Source organism: Phascolarctos cinereus, unplaced genomic scaffold (genome assembly GCF_003287225.1).
Source record: "Phascolarctos cinereus isolate Bilbo 61053 unplaced genomic scaffold, phaCin_HiC Scaffold_3;HRSCAF=262, whole genome shotgun sequence".
In the NCBI taxonomy this organism is placed as follows: domain Eukaryota; kingdom Metazoa; phylum Chordata; class Mammalia; order Diprotodontia; family Phascolarctidae; genus Phascolarctos; species Phascolarctos cinereus.
Genome location: NW_027555736.1, coordinates 250,500,056 through 250,513,758, shown reverse-complemented (window position 1 = coordinate 250,513,758; position 13,703 = coordinate 250,500,056). Strand labels below are relative to the sequence as shown.

The following is a 13,703-nucleotide window of genomic DNA, read 5'->3' as shown; positions in this document are numbered from 1 at the left end:
TGTTTAATTTTTTTTTCTTTGTCTATTATCAGTGCTGACCATAATAGGTGTCTAATGTTTGTTGAATGGAAAGCGTCACGGGCTTAGGAAAAAAAAGCCCAAAACAAACCAAAAAAACCTGAGTTTGGGTCCCAGCAGTGTCACTTCCTGGCTGTTTAACATTGTTCCAAGCACCTTAGCCTTCTCTAGGCCTCAATTTTCTCACCTATAAAATGGGGTGGAGTGAGGGGAGGGTGTTAGATCAGAACGAGATTCTGACGCTAGCAACAACATTCTTTGATGTCCAGTCATAAAATCCTAAGGGTTTGGTGTCCATCCCCTACCTGTAGCTGGGCCTCTGCTTAAATTCCCTCAGGCAGCTAGCTGGCTGCTTTTTCTTGCCTTAAGTGTCCCTTCACCAGGCCCATGCTGAAGGACAGCTCACAAATTAACACTTGCTCTCTTCCTTCGCGGCTTTCCTGCCAGAATCACTTAACTGTAGGAGTCGTCGTTTTTGGCCTTGAATGAAAGCTAGACAGTCATTCTGGTGGTCGCTCCACCACCACCCCTACTTCTACCTCAGCCCTCCATGAGGTGATCCAGCTATTCGTGGGCATCTCCTCTAGTTTTGAATTTGAATTTGAACTCTGATCACTGGCCCTCATTTACGCCAAGAGCCCTCCAGTGTGAGTACTAGGAAGTAGAAGTGGAGGTGGAGTCAGAACCCCGCCTTTCCTCACGCAGGCTAACCCATGTGAATTGTATTGAACAGATGGGCTCTTAATATAGGCCACCCTATGGTAGTGTCTGTCAATATGGTCCTAAGGGTGGGCCGACTGGCCCTTTGAGGATTGGGTGGGAAGGGTGGGTTAATTAGGCTGCTGCCTCTCCACGCCTCTGCCTGCTTCATGGCACGCCAGATAATCTCAGGAGCCTTTAGTGGAGCTCCCTGCAGACTTGAGTGTGTCTGTGGGAGGGGGTGGGGAGGAAGGAACGGGAGGAGGGAAGGGTTGATTTGGGAGGCTCCTGTTTTGGTCCTGTTGTCTGGAGCAAGGTTGTATGTGAGCACATACTGAAACCTCATTTTGGTATCTAACCTTATGCACTTTTATTTCCCCTTTCTCCCTTCTCCCCTCACCCTTCTCACCCCTTTCCATCTGCATGATCATGTCCACATCTCTCTCTCCATCTCTTCTCCTCACTTCCCACCGCCCACTTGCTTGCTTTCCCTCCCTCCCTGCATGGCACACACCATCCGCCTCCTCATTCGCCATCCCTGTGCATTTTGTCCCTCCCCCCACTCCCCTCCTGTGGCACCCACTGCATGTCCTGCTGCCTGGCACACCACGGCCGCCCCCAGGATCACTCCGGCACACTCGGTCCTGAGGAGTTCAAAGCCTGCCTCATCAGCTTGGGTTACGATATTGGCAACGACCCCCAGGTACTCAACACCTGCATGGAACGTGGTCAGGGGTGGCGTCTGGGGTGATCAATAACATGTTTCTCCTTTTTCTTTTCTCTCTCTGTCTGCATCTCTCCCCTTCCCCTACCTTCCTGTGTTCCTCTGGACGTGTGCCTTTCCTTTCTGTTGACTTTTCTGACTGTGGATACCTCTCCTTCTGAGGGGGATCCTTCCTGCATCCATCTCTACCTCGGACTCCCTTCCCCGACTGCTTTTCTCGGGAATCTCACTTTCTTCTCTTTCCCATTATCTCTGCTGGCCTCTGCCTATCTCTTGTTCTTTGCAATGCATTCCACTCTTAATTTGTATTTCTCTTCTTTCCTCTTTCATTTTTATCTCTCTCCTCTGCCCCACCATCCAATAAACCCTGTCCCTTCATTGTCCGTGTCCTGCCTCTTGGTGAACTGGTGTGGGCCCTTTCCTCTTCCCATCTTTCCTGCCCTCCCTTTGTCTAAATGTCACTGCCTTCGTGCAGAAGAAGACAGGCATGATGGACACAGACGATTTCCGCGCCTGCCTTATCTCCATGGGTTACAATATGGTAACGTAAAGCGGATGCCCCCTTCTCATTCCTGAGGGTTGGTATGGCCTCCCGTGGCCACATGCCCTCACTCCTGCCCTGTGTGAGGGGTGGGGTCTGTGAACCCAACCAGTGAGGTGAGGTCAAAGTAGAAGGGTTTTCTCTGGGTCTAGGTGATCACTAAAAATCAGAGGGGGTGCGAGGGGTGGAGTGGATAAATACAGAGAGCAGCTGTTATTTTCTTCACGGACCTGGTCAGTTCAGCCAGGATGTTCCTCTTTAGCCCCTTGGGAATAAACTTGGGGGGATGGGTCACAAGAGGTTTCCTCCTATCAGCTTGCTTTCTTTGGGCACAGGTAATGCTAGGGCTGGAGAAGGAATGGAGTGATATCGGGGAGGGTGGGTAAGGTGGGTATGTCAGGATATCTCTTCTCAACTAGCTGGGTGACCTGACACCATATGCTGCCAGTCTTGATGTTTTATTATGCCTGGCTGTATTAGAAGAGGCTTTTGCTCGTTGTTCTCACAAACATTGCCTTCTCCCCTGGAACATCCGGCAGGCACAATCTGGGAGCTATGAATAGTCCTATCTTTCATATTGATCTGAACTTTGGGGCAATATGCTTCTTTGTTTCTGCCCTGTTCTCAGGCAAGGCAGGAAACCTTGACATCTGTTTCAGTCATCACTCTAAATTGGCTTGAGTTTGGAGTCTTTTTGCCAGCGCGTCTTCTTCCCTTTTCTTATTCTTACCTCATTTCGGCATCCAGTGCTGAGTGGCAAGCGAGGGGTATAAAGTTTTCTGTCTGTGGAAGCTTTTTCTTTAATGAATTGTTAATCCTGGCTCAGAGGATAATGTGCTGAGCCAAAGAACCCTCTAAGGAAAAAGAGTCTAAGTGTCCAAATCAAGGTGGACTAAGGGCCCTAAAATTAGGACATACCTATGAACTGGGCCCCCAAGTCAACTTAGGTTTTGTTGGGGAAATTTCTGTAATCCCTTTGTAATCTCTCCTCCCCATGAAGTAGGGGCAGCACTAATCCGTCCATCCTTAGACACTGACTGAGCCCCTGTAGGGCTAGATATTTCAAATAGAGTCCAGCCTATAGGGCTGATGCAGGTGCTGTCTTTTGCCATTCAGGGAGAAGCAGAGTTCGCCCGAATCATGAGCATTGTAGACCCTAACCGCATTGGCGTAGTGACATTCCAGGCCTTCATCGATTTCATGTCCCGTGAGACAGCCGATACAGACACAGCTGACCAAGTCATGGCTTCCTTCAAGATCCTGGCTGGGGACAAGGTAAGTTTACTGTGTAATCATAGCTTTGTTAGGGGCTCTGGTCTCTCACATAAGAGTCAGGTAAAGAAATGCAGATCAAGATTCTCCAGAGACAGATCCATAGCCTTGAGTACCTCTGTCATTGATGCTGTTTTCCTTATTCTCCTCCTTTTCCTCCTCCATCACAGTCATTAGAAAGGAAAAAAAAATCAGTGTTACAAGTCGTGTTGGAATTGCATTCTATTCTGTTCTTCCTTCAGAAGATTATAAACATTTTAGAGAACAATCTGACTCTATTTAAGAAGGGTGACTTTTGAGCCAGCAATTTCATGAGTAGGCTTCTATCCCAAAGGCATCATAGAAAGGGAACAAGGACCTATAGAAGGGTGGCATGGTGTAATGGATGGCATGTCAGACCTGGAGACAGGAAGGACCTGAGTTTAAATCTAGCCTCTGATATATAGAGCCAGATGACTATTGGCAGTCGCGTTAAGTTCTACCAGCCTCAGTTTCCTCATCTGTAAAATGAGGGGTTTGGACTTGATAACCTCCAAGAGATGGAAACCTCTTTAAAGCTGTGGTCCTATAACTTGTGTGAAGAAAGTGCCATTTGTAATAGCAAAAAATCAGAAACAATGTATATCTCCCAACAATTCAAAAATGACTGAATAAATTATAGCACACCACCATAATGAAATATTGCAGTGCTATAAAAATAACAAATGTGAAATGTAGGAAAACTTCTGTGGGGCAATGCTGAGTGAAATCAGCAGTACTAGATATGGAGCCACGTAACTTTTTTTTAAAGAAAGGAAGGAAAAGTGGGTCAAATTTGGTAGAGTCTTAAACAGGATTAGAAGAGGACTCAGTTCACCAGATATGGTAGCACACACCCGAAATCCCTGCTGCTAGAAAGGCTAAGGCTGGTGGATTGATTGAGTTTGGGAAGTTCTAAGCCGCAGTTAAGGTAGAAACCAGTCAGATGTCTGTCCTAAGTCTGGCACCAATATATAAGCCCTCTGGGAATGTTGTGAGGGCAGGGTCAAACTGGCCCAGGTTAGAAAAGTTGTAGATCAAAGCTACCTTGCTAATCAGTAGTGGGATTGAGCTACTGAAGTGGCCAGTGCATTTCTAGGCTGAGCGAGATAAGGAGACCCAGTCTCAAAAAAAAAGATAGTGGAGAGGCAAAGAAGGGACCAGGACAAGAGTGTATTATTTGCTGGTTTGATATTCTTTTGATTTATTCATTAAAAACTAGGGGGTCCCTTGATTTGTGTGTTTGTGGGGAGTTATTGAGCACTTTTTTCTCCCCCCAAGAGTGAAGAGAGAGGAAAGCTTTCAATTTGGGCTTGATGGAGTAGGGTAGGGGGTGATCCATTAGCTGATTTGTGAAGGAAAAAGCTTCTTTGGCATGCTAACTTTTCTTTTAAATTTGGATCTCTTCTGCTATGCCATGTCTCATATAAGACCAGTAAACTAAATTAGAGTATTTTTGGTGTCACTCATGTCCGTAATTACTCTATACCTCTGCTCTATGGAGGCTAAAGTATGAACTGAAAATGGCGGCAATTTTTATCTTTCCTAGGAAGTGTTCACATTAATAATAATAATTTTTAAAAACCCTCTTAATTTGGAAAGTTCTAAAGGAAGTGAATCTCTGGTGGTGGTATCTCATTCACAGTTGATATTTTAGGGTCAAGATAGTCTTCCTGCCGTTCTCAAAACCGCATCATAGAGAGGACCACTTCTATGGTAGCCATAGGGTCCATTTCAGGATCAGGGAATATTGGTTGAATTCTTGAAAGAGGCATATCTCCCCCATTTCTGCATATCTCCGCCATTTCCCTGTGCTCTTTAGAAGAGTAGTTAACTTGAGGATTTTTTTAAATATTATAAGCAATTTAAAAAAATGAAATAAACAGAATTATGCCTAAATCATTTGCAAAACCATGAAGTCCAAATCATTTCCATTGTTGACAAGAGGCAATGCACGAATATATATGCACAAATAAACTTTTAAGAAGATAACAGCGACTTCTCATTTGCTGTCTTTATTTCTAATCTCTTCTTGGCCTACATGTATGTTTTGTCTCTGCTTTGGTGTTCCAAACCTTATGAGTCTTGGCAGTATGCAGCTTTATCTTTCTAATAGGAGCTACCTACCATAGTGAGACGCTTGCCTAGGAGTCCCTGCCTCTCTTCCCGCCTGCATTCTGTCCCACCCCCTAAGTACCCTTCTCCCTCCCATCATATTTCCTGTTAGCGATCTCTAAGTCAGTTGACCCAGCACTAGACCAAAAAACTGTGCCCTGTAACTAACCCCTTTCCATGATATCCATTCACAAAACCAACCAGCCTAATCTTGTCGAGGCCTATTCCAGTGGAATGTGTTCTTGAGACACACCTTTGGCAATCTAGCCTCTGGGACTTTTAAAACTTATATTTCCTCCATGATTCAGTGATAGTTTTTCAGGAGCTTTTCCTATTGTTCTTTTCAAGGCTATTTGCCCCTCCCCATTCTTACATGGTTTTACTGACTTTGGTCCTATTCGTTCTCAGCCTTCATCCTCCTCCGATGAAAGATTCTAATCTTTTTAATTCTGTGAAGGGAGTCACAGGGAAAGGATTATTCTTTCCATTTTGCGGAAGGCACTGAATCACCCTGTTCCCTCTGAATGCTTCCACGGACACCCCTGTGCTATTTTGACATTGTTGGCGGAAAACCTGGGACTTCAGTGACACCCAAAACACATTAGTTACCCACCCAGCCACTAGTGTCCTGTTTGGATTCCTGGCCTTACAATGGAAGGAGATGTCAAAGGAAGATAATAGATGGAGACCAACAGCAGAACAGAGAAATTCCTGGTCCTCTGACCGCAGAAGGTGGTTAATGGGCTGGACCAGGATCAGAGAATGCAAGGGTATAGAGAGGAATATGGGCGATAGAGAGGAATATGGGCTGAACTGAGGTCAGAGGCAAGAGCCAGGATCCTCCCCCAAAGGAAATGTTAGAAGCAGCCATCTCATTTTACAGATTAGGAAGCAGTGGATTTACCGAAGGTCATAATACTTTGTGGCAGACAGAAACTAGGAAGAATTTGGGCTCAGATTTTTAGCCTTAATCTTTCCACTATTGAGTTATTTCAGTCATGTCTGACTCTTTGTGACTCCATTTCAGGTTTTCTTGGTGTGGTTTGCCATTTCCTTTTTCAGCTTATTTTACAGATGAGGAGCTGAGGCAAACAGAGTGAAGTGACTTGCCCAGGGTCACACAGCTAGTGAGTGTCTGAGGCCAGATTTGAACTCAGGAAGATGAGTCTTCCTGGCTCCAGGCCTGACACTATCCACTGCCACAGCTATTGGCACGCTACCTAGTCTTATTCTATCCTTGATCATAATGTGCCGCCCTGCCCTTCCACGTGCCACTCCTTGGTGGTGCTGTCAGGTACAGAACATTGTATTTGAACCGTGGATCTTTCTCGTGTTCCCATGTACGATAGGGAGTATTCAGTTTGTTTAGACCACTTGCATAAGATATTGTAGCAACACTTATAAGCCGTTATTTTTTAGAAAAGGGGTTGGTGACTTTTTAAAAATGGCACGCCAAGGTTAGTCGACTGTATTCTTCCATCATGTTGTTGACGAGCCAATGGGGAAGGACTTTTATGAGCAACAGGGAGGGCCATAGTGGTGGTGAATAGGCCTCATGCATTCCTCAGCGATCATAATGTCAGTAGCTGATCTCTACTCTAGATGTTGCCTGTTACTAAATTTCTTTGTTGTCTTTGCAGAATTATATCACCTTGGATGAACTACGCCGGGAACTCCCACCTGACCAAGCAGAATACTGCATTGCACGGATGGCCCCCTACACAGGCCCAGATGCAGTGCCTGGTGCTCTGGACTACATGTCCTTCTCCACAGCCCTCTATGGCGAAAGTGACCTTTAACCTACTCCTAGACCCCCTCCCACACAAACCCCCTTCTTTTATTACCATACAAACTCCCAGACTCTACCAGGGTTCTTCTTCCTGTCCAGATGCACCTTTCTTTCTGTATGCAATGCAAGCCCCCCCACCTCTGCCTCCTTTGTTGGACTGTCCTCCACTTCCTCCTTTCCTCTCCCTTCCCCTCTAAACCCTGAAGTTTGGTGTCAACTCACAGGTTCCCATCATCTTCAGGGATGGGACAGACATTATATTGAATCTTCCCACCCTCTGAAAGTGGTAACAGTTTACAAAATTATTTTCTGCAAAAAAGAAAAAAAATGTTTAAAAAAAAAACAAACCAAAAAACCCACATATTTTATTATAGAAAATAAAGGTATTTTTTCTCCACCTGACTGAAATGGATAAGGGGAAAATAGAACTATTTGCACCACGTATTTTGTTTGTTGTGACATAGGAAAATAAGCAAGCACAATGCGACATTCCATCCTTATTTTTAAAAAATATACTTTTTTTTTAAAGAATTTATCTGTTCCATCTTTTATGTCCATTCCTCCAGTCCCACATCTTTCAGTGAGGGGAGGAAATTCTGTCAAAAGACACACCAGGTGCATGCATGTTTGCTTGCTCACTCGTTTCATGGAAATATTTTATGATATTAAAAAAAACAAACTTCAGAGATAGCTGTTTTTTAGGAAGACAAATAATTTACATCGCTTGTTTTTTCATATTTAATTCCAGAGATATGATGATCAGTCTTCTCAGTGCACAAAATGTTTTTTTTTGTTTTGTTTTGTTTTAATTATTTTAAAGTTGTCTATTAAAAAAAAAAGGTCAGGACAAACTTGGAAAGAGTGGATGACTTTGATATTGCTTGTCACAAACCATATTAAAAACAAAGCAGCATTCTTGTGATAACTCTTTGCTGTGTCTTATCTTTCTGCTGTTGGGAAATTTCGTGGGACCTCAGGGAGGTGTGTGGTACCTGTCTCCATATTGTTTTCTTTGACCATTGAAGTTATAGTCCAAAGTCCTTAGCTTTGCATATAACGCTTGTTGTGTGACCCTGCACAAGCCTCCTGATTTCCTAGGGCCTCATTTTCCTCATGTATAAATGGAGCTGGGGAACTGTATAGAGGTTCACTATGCCTGTAGCATACGTATATTAGCTGTGTCACCAAAGGCAAAGCACTTAACTGCTCAGCGTCTCGCGCAGCTCTCTAAGCCTACCACCTGAACTGGTTGAGGGAATGGCCACGATCACAATTTTGTACACTGATGAACTCATAGGTCTAAACCCCACTGCCCAAAATGAGGATTATATCTGCCCTACTTATATCACAAAATTAAATGGAAGAATGGTTATGCTTTGGGAAAAGTTAAGAACAGTATAGTTTAAAGGTGCTCATTACTCATAGGCTCCGATTTCATTTCTTGTGATGCAGAGGTGTGCAGCACCTATCCCCATCTCTTTCCCCAGATGGATGAATGGACCTCAACTTTACTGGTTGTTTTTTTCTCATGATTCAACCAACTCATGTACTCATTCATTTAGAACTGTGTTATGTGAAACTTACCCTTAAGGGAGTTTTGAGAGGCTGTGGAAGAAATGGGCTTAGCAACTGAAAGATAAATCATGCTTCACAGTACAGGAGAACTTTTGGTCTAAAAGGGTTTTTATGTTTTCGGGATTTTGTCATGTAAGGAATCACAATGTGCCTGGGATAGAGACCAAATGACCCCTTATTAAAAGGAGGTAAATGAAAATGGAGTATAAATTCACTTGGGCAGCTAGGTGGCACAGTGGGATAGAGCTCTGGGCCTAGAGTCAGGAAGACTCATCTTGTGAGTTCAAATCCAGCCTCAAACACTTAAACAAGCTGTGTGACTCTGGGTAAGTCATTTAACCCTGTTTGCCTCAGCTTCCTCGTCTGTAAAATGAGCTAGATAAGCAAATGGCAAGCCATTCCAGCATCTTTGTCAAGAAAACCCCAAATAGAGCCACAAACAATTGAAAAACACAACAAAATTCATTTCCTGGCCTGATGCCATGTATCTGGACCAAGAATATTCAAATTATCAACCCCTTATGGCTTATCACCTGCTGTGAAATCCCTGGCTGCTTCCAGTGAAAATAAGTGTTGTGGGCCTCAATTTCATCATTTGAAAATTAGTGCAATTAAAATCTTATTTTTCCTTCCTTCCTTGATGTACTTCCTTTTATCCAAGGAAAAATTTTCTCCCTGATAGCAGGGAGTAAAGATTCATGTTTTTAGGCCTCTCAACCTGTGTCTTGACAGGTCCGTCACTTGGCACTAGAAGAAACACCGTACTTTCTGAAGGTCATTGCCAGTTTCTTCTTGCCCTTTCATAACTTTTTGGAATTGAGATCCTGAGTACTTTGTTCTGACAGGGAGTTACCGGGGCAAGCTGTCCCTTAGTGCAGGAAGCAGCACAGCAAGACCGGTTAATTGTTCTTTTCAGCCACTTTTGGTGGTCAGCAGATTTCTGCTAAGCCTTGATATAAATAGAAGCTGGTATCCCAATTACTAGCAAGCCTGAAACTAATTAAATAATTTCTGTCCCCTTTCCCTTCTTTGCCTCAGTGGCTACAAAGTTCTGTGTTTGACTTGGAATCTGGAGGTGTGAATTCAAATCCTGTCTCTGACTTCCTTGTTCTAACTGTGACCATCAACTAGTCATTTTTGCTTTCTTGAGACCCAGTTTCCTTATCTATGAAATGCAGGATAATGCTTATGGTCCCTGTACCCTACAAATTGATAAGAAAAATGCTTTAGCAGTATAGAATTATATTTAATATTATGTTTTACATTATGTAATAATCGTATATATCCTATAAAGTATACTAATACTTTGTATGATATAATGTCATGTTACATAATTCTAATTACATAATTAACTCCCTAGAATATTATTCTTAAGTATGGTATGAAAGGGAAGGGGGAAAGCGCCTACTATGTGCCAGGAACTGTGCTAAGTGCTTTACAAATAGTACCTTGGAAAGCAGGTGCTATTATCCCCATTTTACAGTTGAGGAAACAGGCGAACACAGGTTATGTGACTTTGTGAGGGTCACACAGCTAATAAATTTCTAAGGCCAGGTTTGAGCTCAGGTTTTCCTATTTCCAGGCCTAGTGCTGTATCCATTGTGCCATCTAGATATCCACCCAGTCAAGACAACACTGTGTGTATCTTATAGCAAGAGGTCTTCAGTGGAATGCTCCAGGTACACTGCCCTGTGTTGTTAACATTTTTTTTTAGTGACTTGGATAAAGGTATAGATGCTATGCTCATGAAATTTACAGATGATAAAGTGAGGGGGAATAGCTAACACATTCAATTATGGGATCTAAAAAATAGTAATATAAAATCCAATAAGCATAAATATAAAATCTTGCATTTGGATAAAAAAAAAGCAACTTCACAAGTAGTATAAAATGAGGGGTAGAAGTTCTGAGACAAGCTGGAGGTTTTAGTGAATTGCAAGCTCCAGTCAGCAAAAATAATGTGATTCCTGAGCTTCTGTAAGGGGAGGGGGGCTCAGCGTCCCGCAATAGTGCAGCGATGTCATGGGCCACTGTAAGCTGCCCTCATCAGACCTGATCTAGAGGACTATTCAGTTGTGAGGACTGTAGAAGGGCATTGATAAGCAGGAGGGAGTTCACAAGCCAGGATGTTGAAAGGCATTGAGCCCATGTCCTAGGAGGATCGTTGACAGAAGACAGAATAAGCTGTCTTCAATATTTGCTCTGTTGGCTCTAAAAGGCAGAGAGAGCTGCCTGGAAGTGGAAGGGATGACCTCCCGATGTAGTGGTTTCCCCCTCCTTGGAGGTCTTCCAGGGGAGGTTGAGTGACCACTCATTAGACATGTGATAGCAGGATTCCTTCTTTGTATTGGTTAGACTAGGTGGCTGCTTGGGTCCCTTCCAACTCTCAAGTTCTGTTCAAAAGCCTAGTTGTGTTATATTTAAATGTATTTCTTAAAAATTCATTTTTTAAAAAAATTCATTTTAAATTCATTTAAAAAACTTAACTATGTAGAATCCTACATTAATCTATTCTGTTATTCACACCTGTAGGAAGCTTAGCTGTTCACAACATGATGGGCGTATTAAGGCAGGACTAAAATTCACATGGTGGCAGCTGCCCATATTTCTGGCTTCTGAAGGATTAGCATGATAATCCCAAAGATCAGATTTTCTGATCACATCCTGGATTCTATGCTTTGTACAGCAGGGCCGGTTAGAGAAGGGGGAGGATTTACAGTTAATAACAGCTGACATTTATATGGTGTTTTGCGTCATTACACTTGATCCTCACAATAACACTGTGAGGTAGAAGCTCTTCTCATTTTATAGATCATAAATTACAGTATCATAAATTTAGAGTGGGAAGGGAATTTATTGTTCACTTGTTTTTCTGTCCCGTCTGACTCTTAATGACCTCGTGTGGGGTCACAAAGAGTTGGACATGCCTGTAAAACCCATTGGGGGTTTTCTTGGCCAAAGATGCTAGAGTGGTTTGCTATTTCCTTCTCCAGCTCATTTCACAGACAAGGAAGCTGAGGCAAACGGGGTTAAGTGACTTGCTAATAAGTGTCTGAAGCTGGATTTGAACTCAGGTGCTCCTGACTCCAAGCCTGGCGCTCTAGTCACTTTGCCACCTAGCTGCTGGAAGTACAGTAATTGAGTCAACCAGCATTTGGCAAGCGCTCACGTATTCCAAGGCACTGTGCTAAGCACTGGGGATACAAAGAGGTACAAAAACACTGGTCCCTGCCCTGCCTTCTAGGAGGTCACATTCAAATGGAGGAAGCCACATGCAAATGTGCAGGTAAATTGGAGATATGAAAGAGTTGCAGAAAGTGGGGCTTGAGCTGAGTTTTCGAGATAAGACAGGGAAGCTAGGAGGTGAAGATGCAGAGGGAGAATATTTCAGGCACCAGGGATAGCCAGAGAGAAAGCAGAGACAAGAGATGGAGGTGATGGTAGTGGGGTGTGTGTGCGTGTGTGTGTGTGTGTGTGTGTGTGTGTGTGTGTGTAACAGCAAGAAGGCCAGTGGCACTGCAGAGCAAATGGAGGGCAGCAAAGTATAAAAAGACTGGAAAAGTAGGAAGGGATAAGTTAAAGGATTTTACCTGTCTTGCTTCTCAGTCTCCTTTGTTGGATCTTCCAACTTAACGTGAATCTCTTCCAAGTGTATTCTGGGTCCTTTCTCTTCTCTTTTTACTCTATCACATTCGGTGATTTCATGAGCTCCCATGTTGTCATCTCTATGCAAAAAAATTCTCAGATCCCTGACCTCTCTCTTCATTACCAACAGCCTTTCGGACATTTTGAAATCCCATAGGTATCTCAAACTCAACGTGTCCATAACAGAACTTACTATCTTTCCCCCAACTCTCCTGTTGCTGTTGAGGGCACCTCCATCCCCCAGGCTCAAAATCTTGGTGTCATCCTTGACTCCTCACGTGCACTCATCCCACATATCCAATCTGTTGCCAAGTCTTGCCATTTTTGCACTCACATTTGTCATGAAGGTCCCCTTCTCTTCACTCAGCCACCACTCTACTGTGGGCCCTGATCACTTCATATTCAGACTATTGCAATAGTCTGCTTGCTTCAAAGCCCTCCCCATTCAAATCAATTATCCGCTCAGCTTCCAAAGTGATCTTCCTAAATTGAAAGGTCTGACCCAACTCCAATGGCTCCCTATTGCCTCATTTTCCATCCAAAGAAACTGAGGACTAGAGATGGTCATACAGGTAGTAAGTGGCAAAGCTAGGATTTAAAACCAGGTTTCCAGCCTCCAAATTGAACACTACTTCCATTGCTATGATGAAGAAATTGGGGCTTAATGAGGCTGTGAATTGCCCAGGGTTACGCACTAATAAATGTCTGAAGCAGCAACCAAAACCAGAAGTCTGTACTTTATCCATTGTGCCATACTTAGATTTTGTAACATTCAGAGTCAAGTCAACGAACACTTACTAAGCTTCTACTGTACCAGGTGATATACTAAGCCCTGGAGATACAAAGTAAGGCAAAAACAGTTCCTGTTTTCAAGGAACTTACCATCTTGAATGTCCAAAAAGGTTCTTGGAGTGGGCAGGGAGTCAGGATTCAATCCCCCAAAGTGCTAGTTTATAGTTTACTCAGAAAAGATCTCTTCCGTGGCCATACATTTCACTCGATCTTATTTAGTCATCTTGTAAATTTCTGCCTCCCATCTCTGGGAAGGATTAGCCCAGCCCCATCAGCATTACAAGGAGCAAAGACCCTGTTTTCCTGAGTCACTAGCACCTTGCTTGTACAGGACCCCCCAGATAACAAATATCTTCTAAATCAAGCTGAAGGTATTGATTTTGCTCAAACTCCATATTATACTCAAACAAACAAAGCCATTTGCAACTTTCAGGTAAAAGAAAAAAGCTTCAGATCTCATGTTGGCAGATTTTACCCCCCAAAAAATCAATCAGGGGTTAGAAAGCAGGATAAGC

General features: G+C 43.4%; 1 protein-coding gene across 4 annotated transcripts in view; it reads left to right on the top strand.

Moving 5' to 3' along the window:
- The window catches only part of ACTN1 (actinin alpha 1), a 124,610-nt gene extending 116,509 nt beyond the window's left edge, over positions 1 to 8,101 (top strand). For 2 of the 4 annotated variants that reach the window (XM_021004843.2, XM_078151554.1), the window contains exons 19-22: positions 1,340 to 1,420; positions 1,917 to 1,982; positions 3,099 to 3,257; positions 7,028 to 8,101. In XM_021004843.2, the coding sequence (XP_020860502.1) occupies positions 1,340 to 1,420; positions 1,917 to 1,982; positions 3,099 to 3,257; positions 7,028 to 7,186 (465 nt within the window). In that variant the 3' untranslated portion in view covers positions 7,187 to 8,101. The remainder of the gene's footprint in view (positions 1 to 1,339; positions 1,421 to 1,916; positions 1,983 to 3,098; positions 3,258 to 7,027) is intronic. The other 2 variants (XM_021004845.2, XM_021004844.2) reach the window with 2 other exon arrangements.
- The last annotated feature ends 5,602 nt before the right edge of the window (positions 8,102 to 13,703 follow it).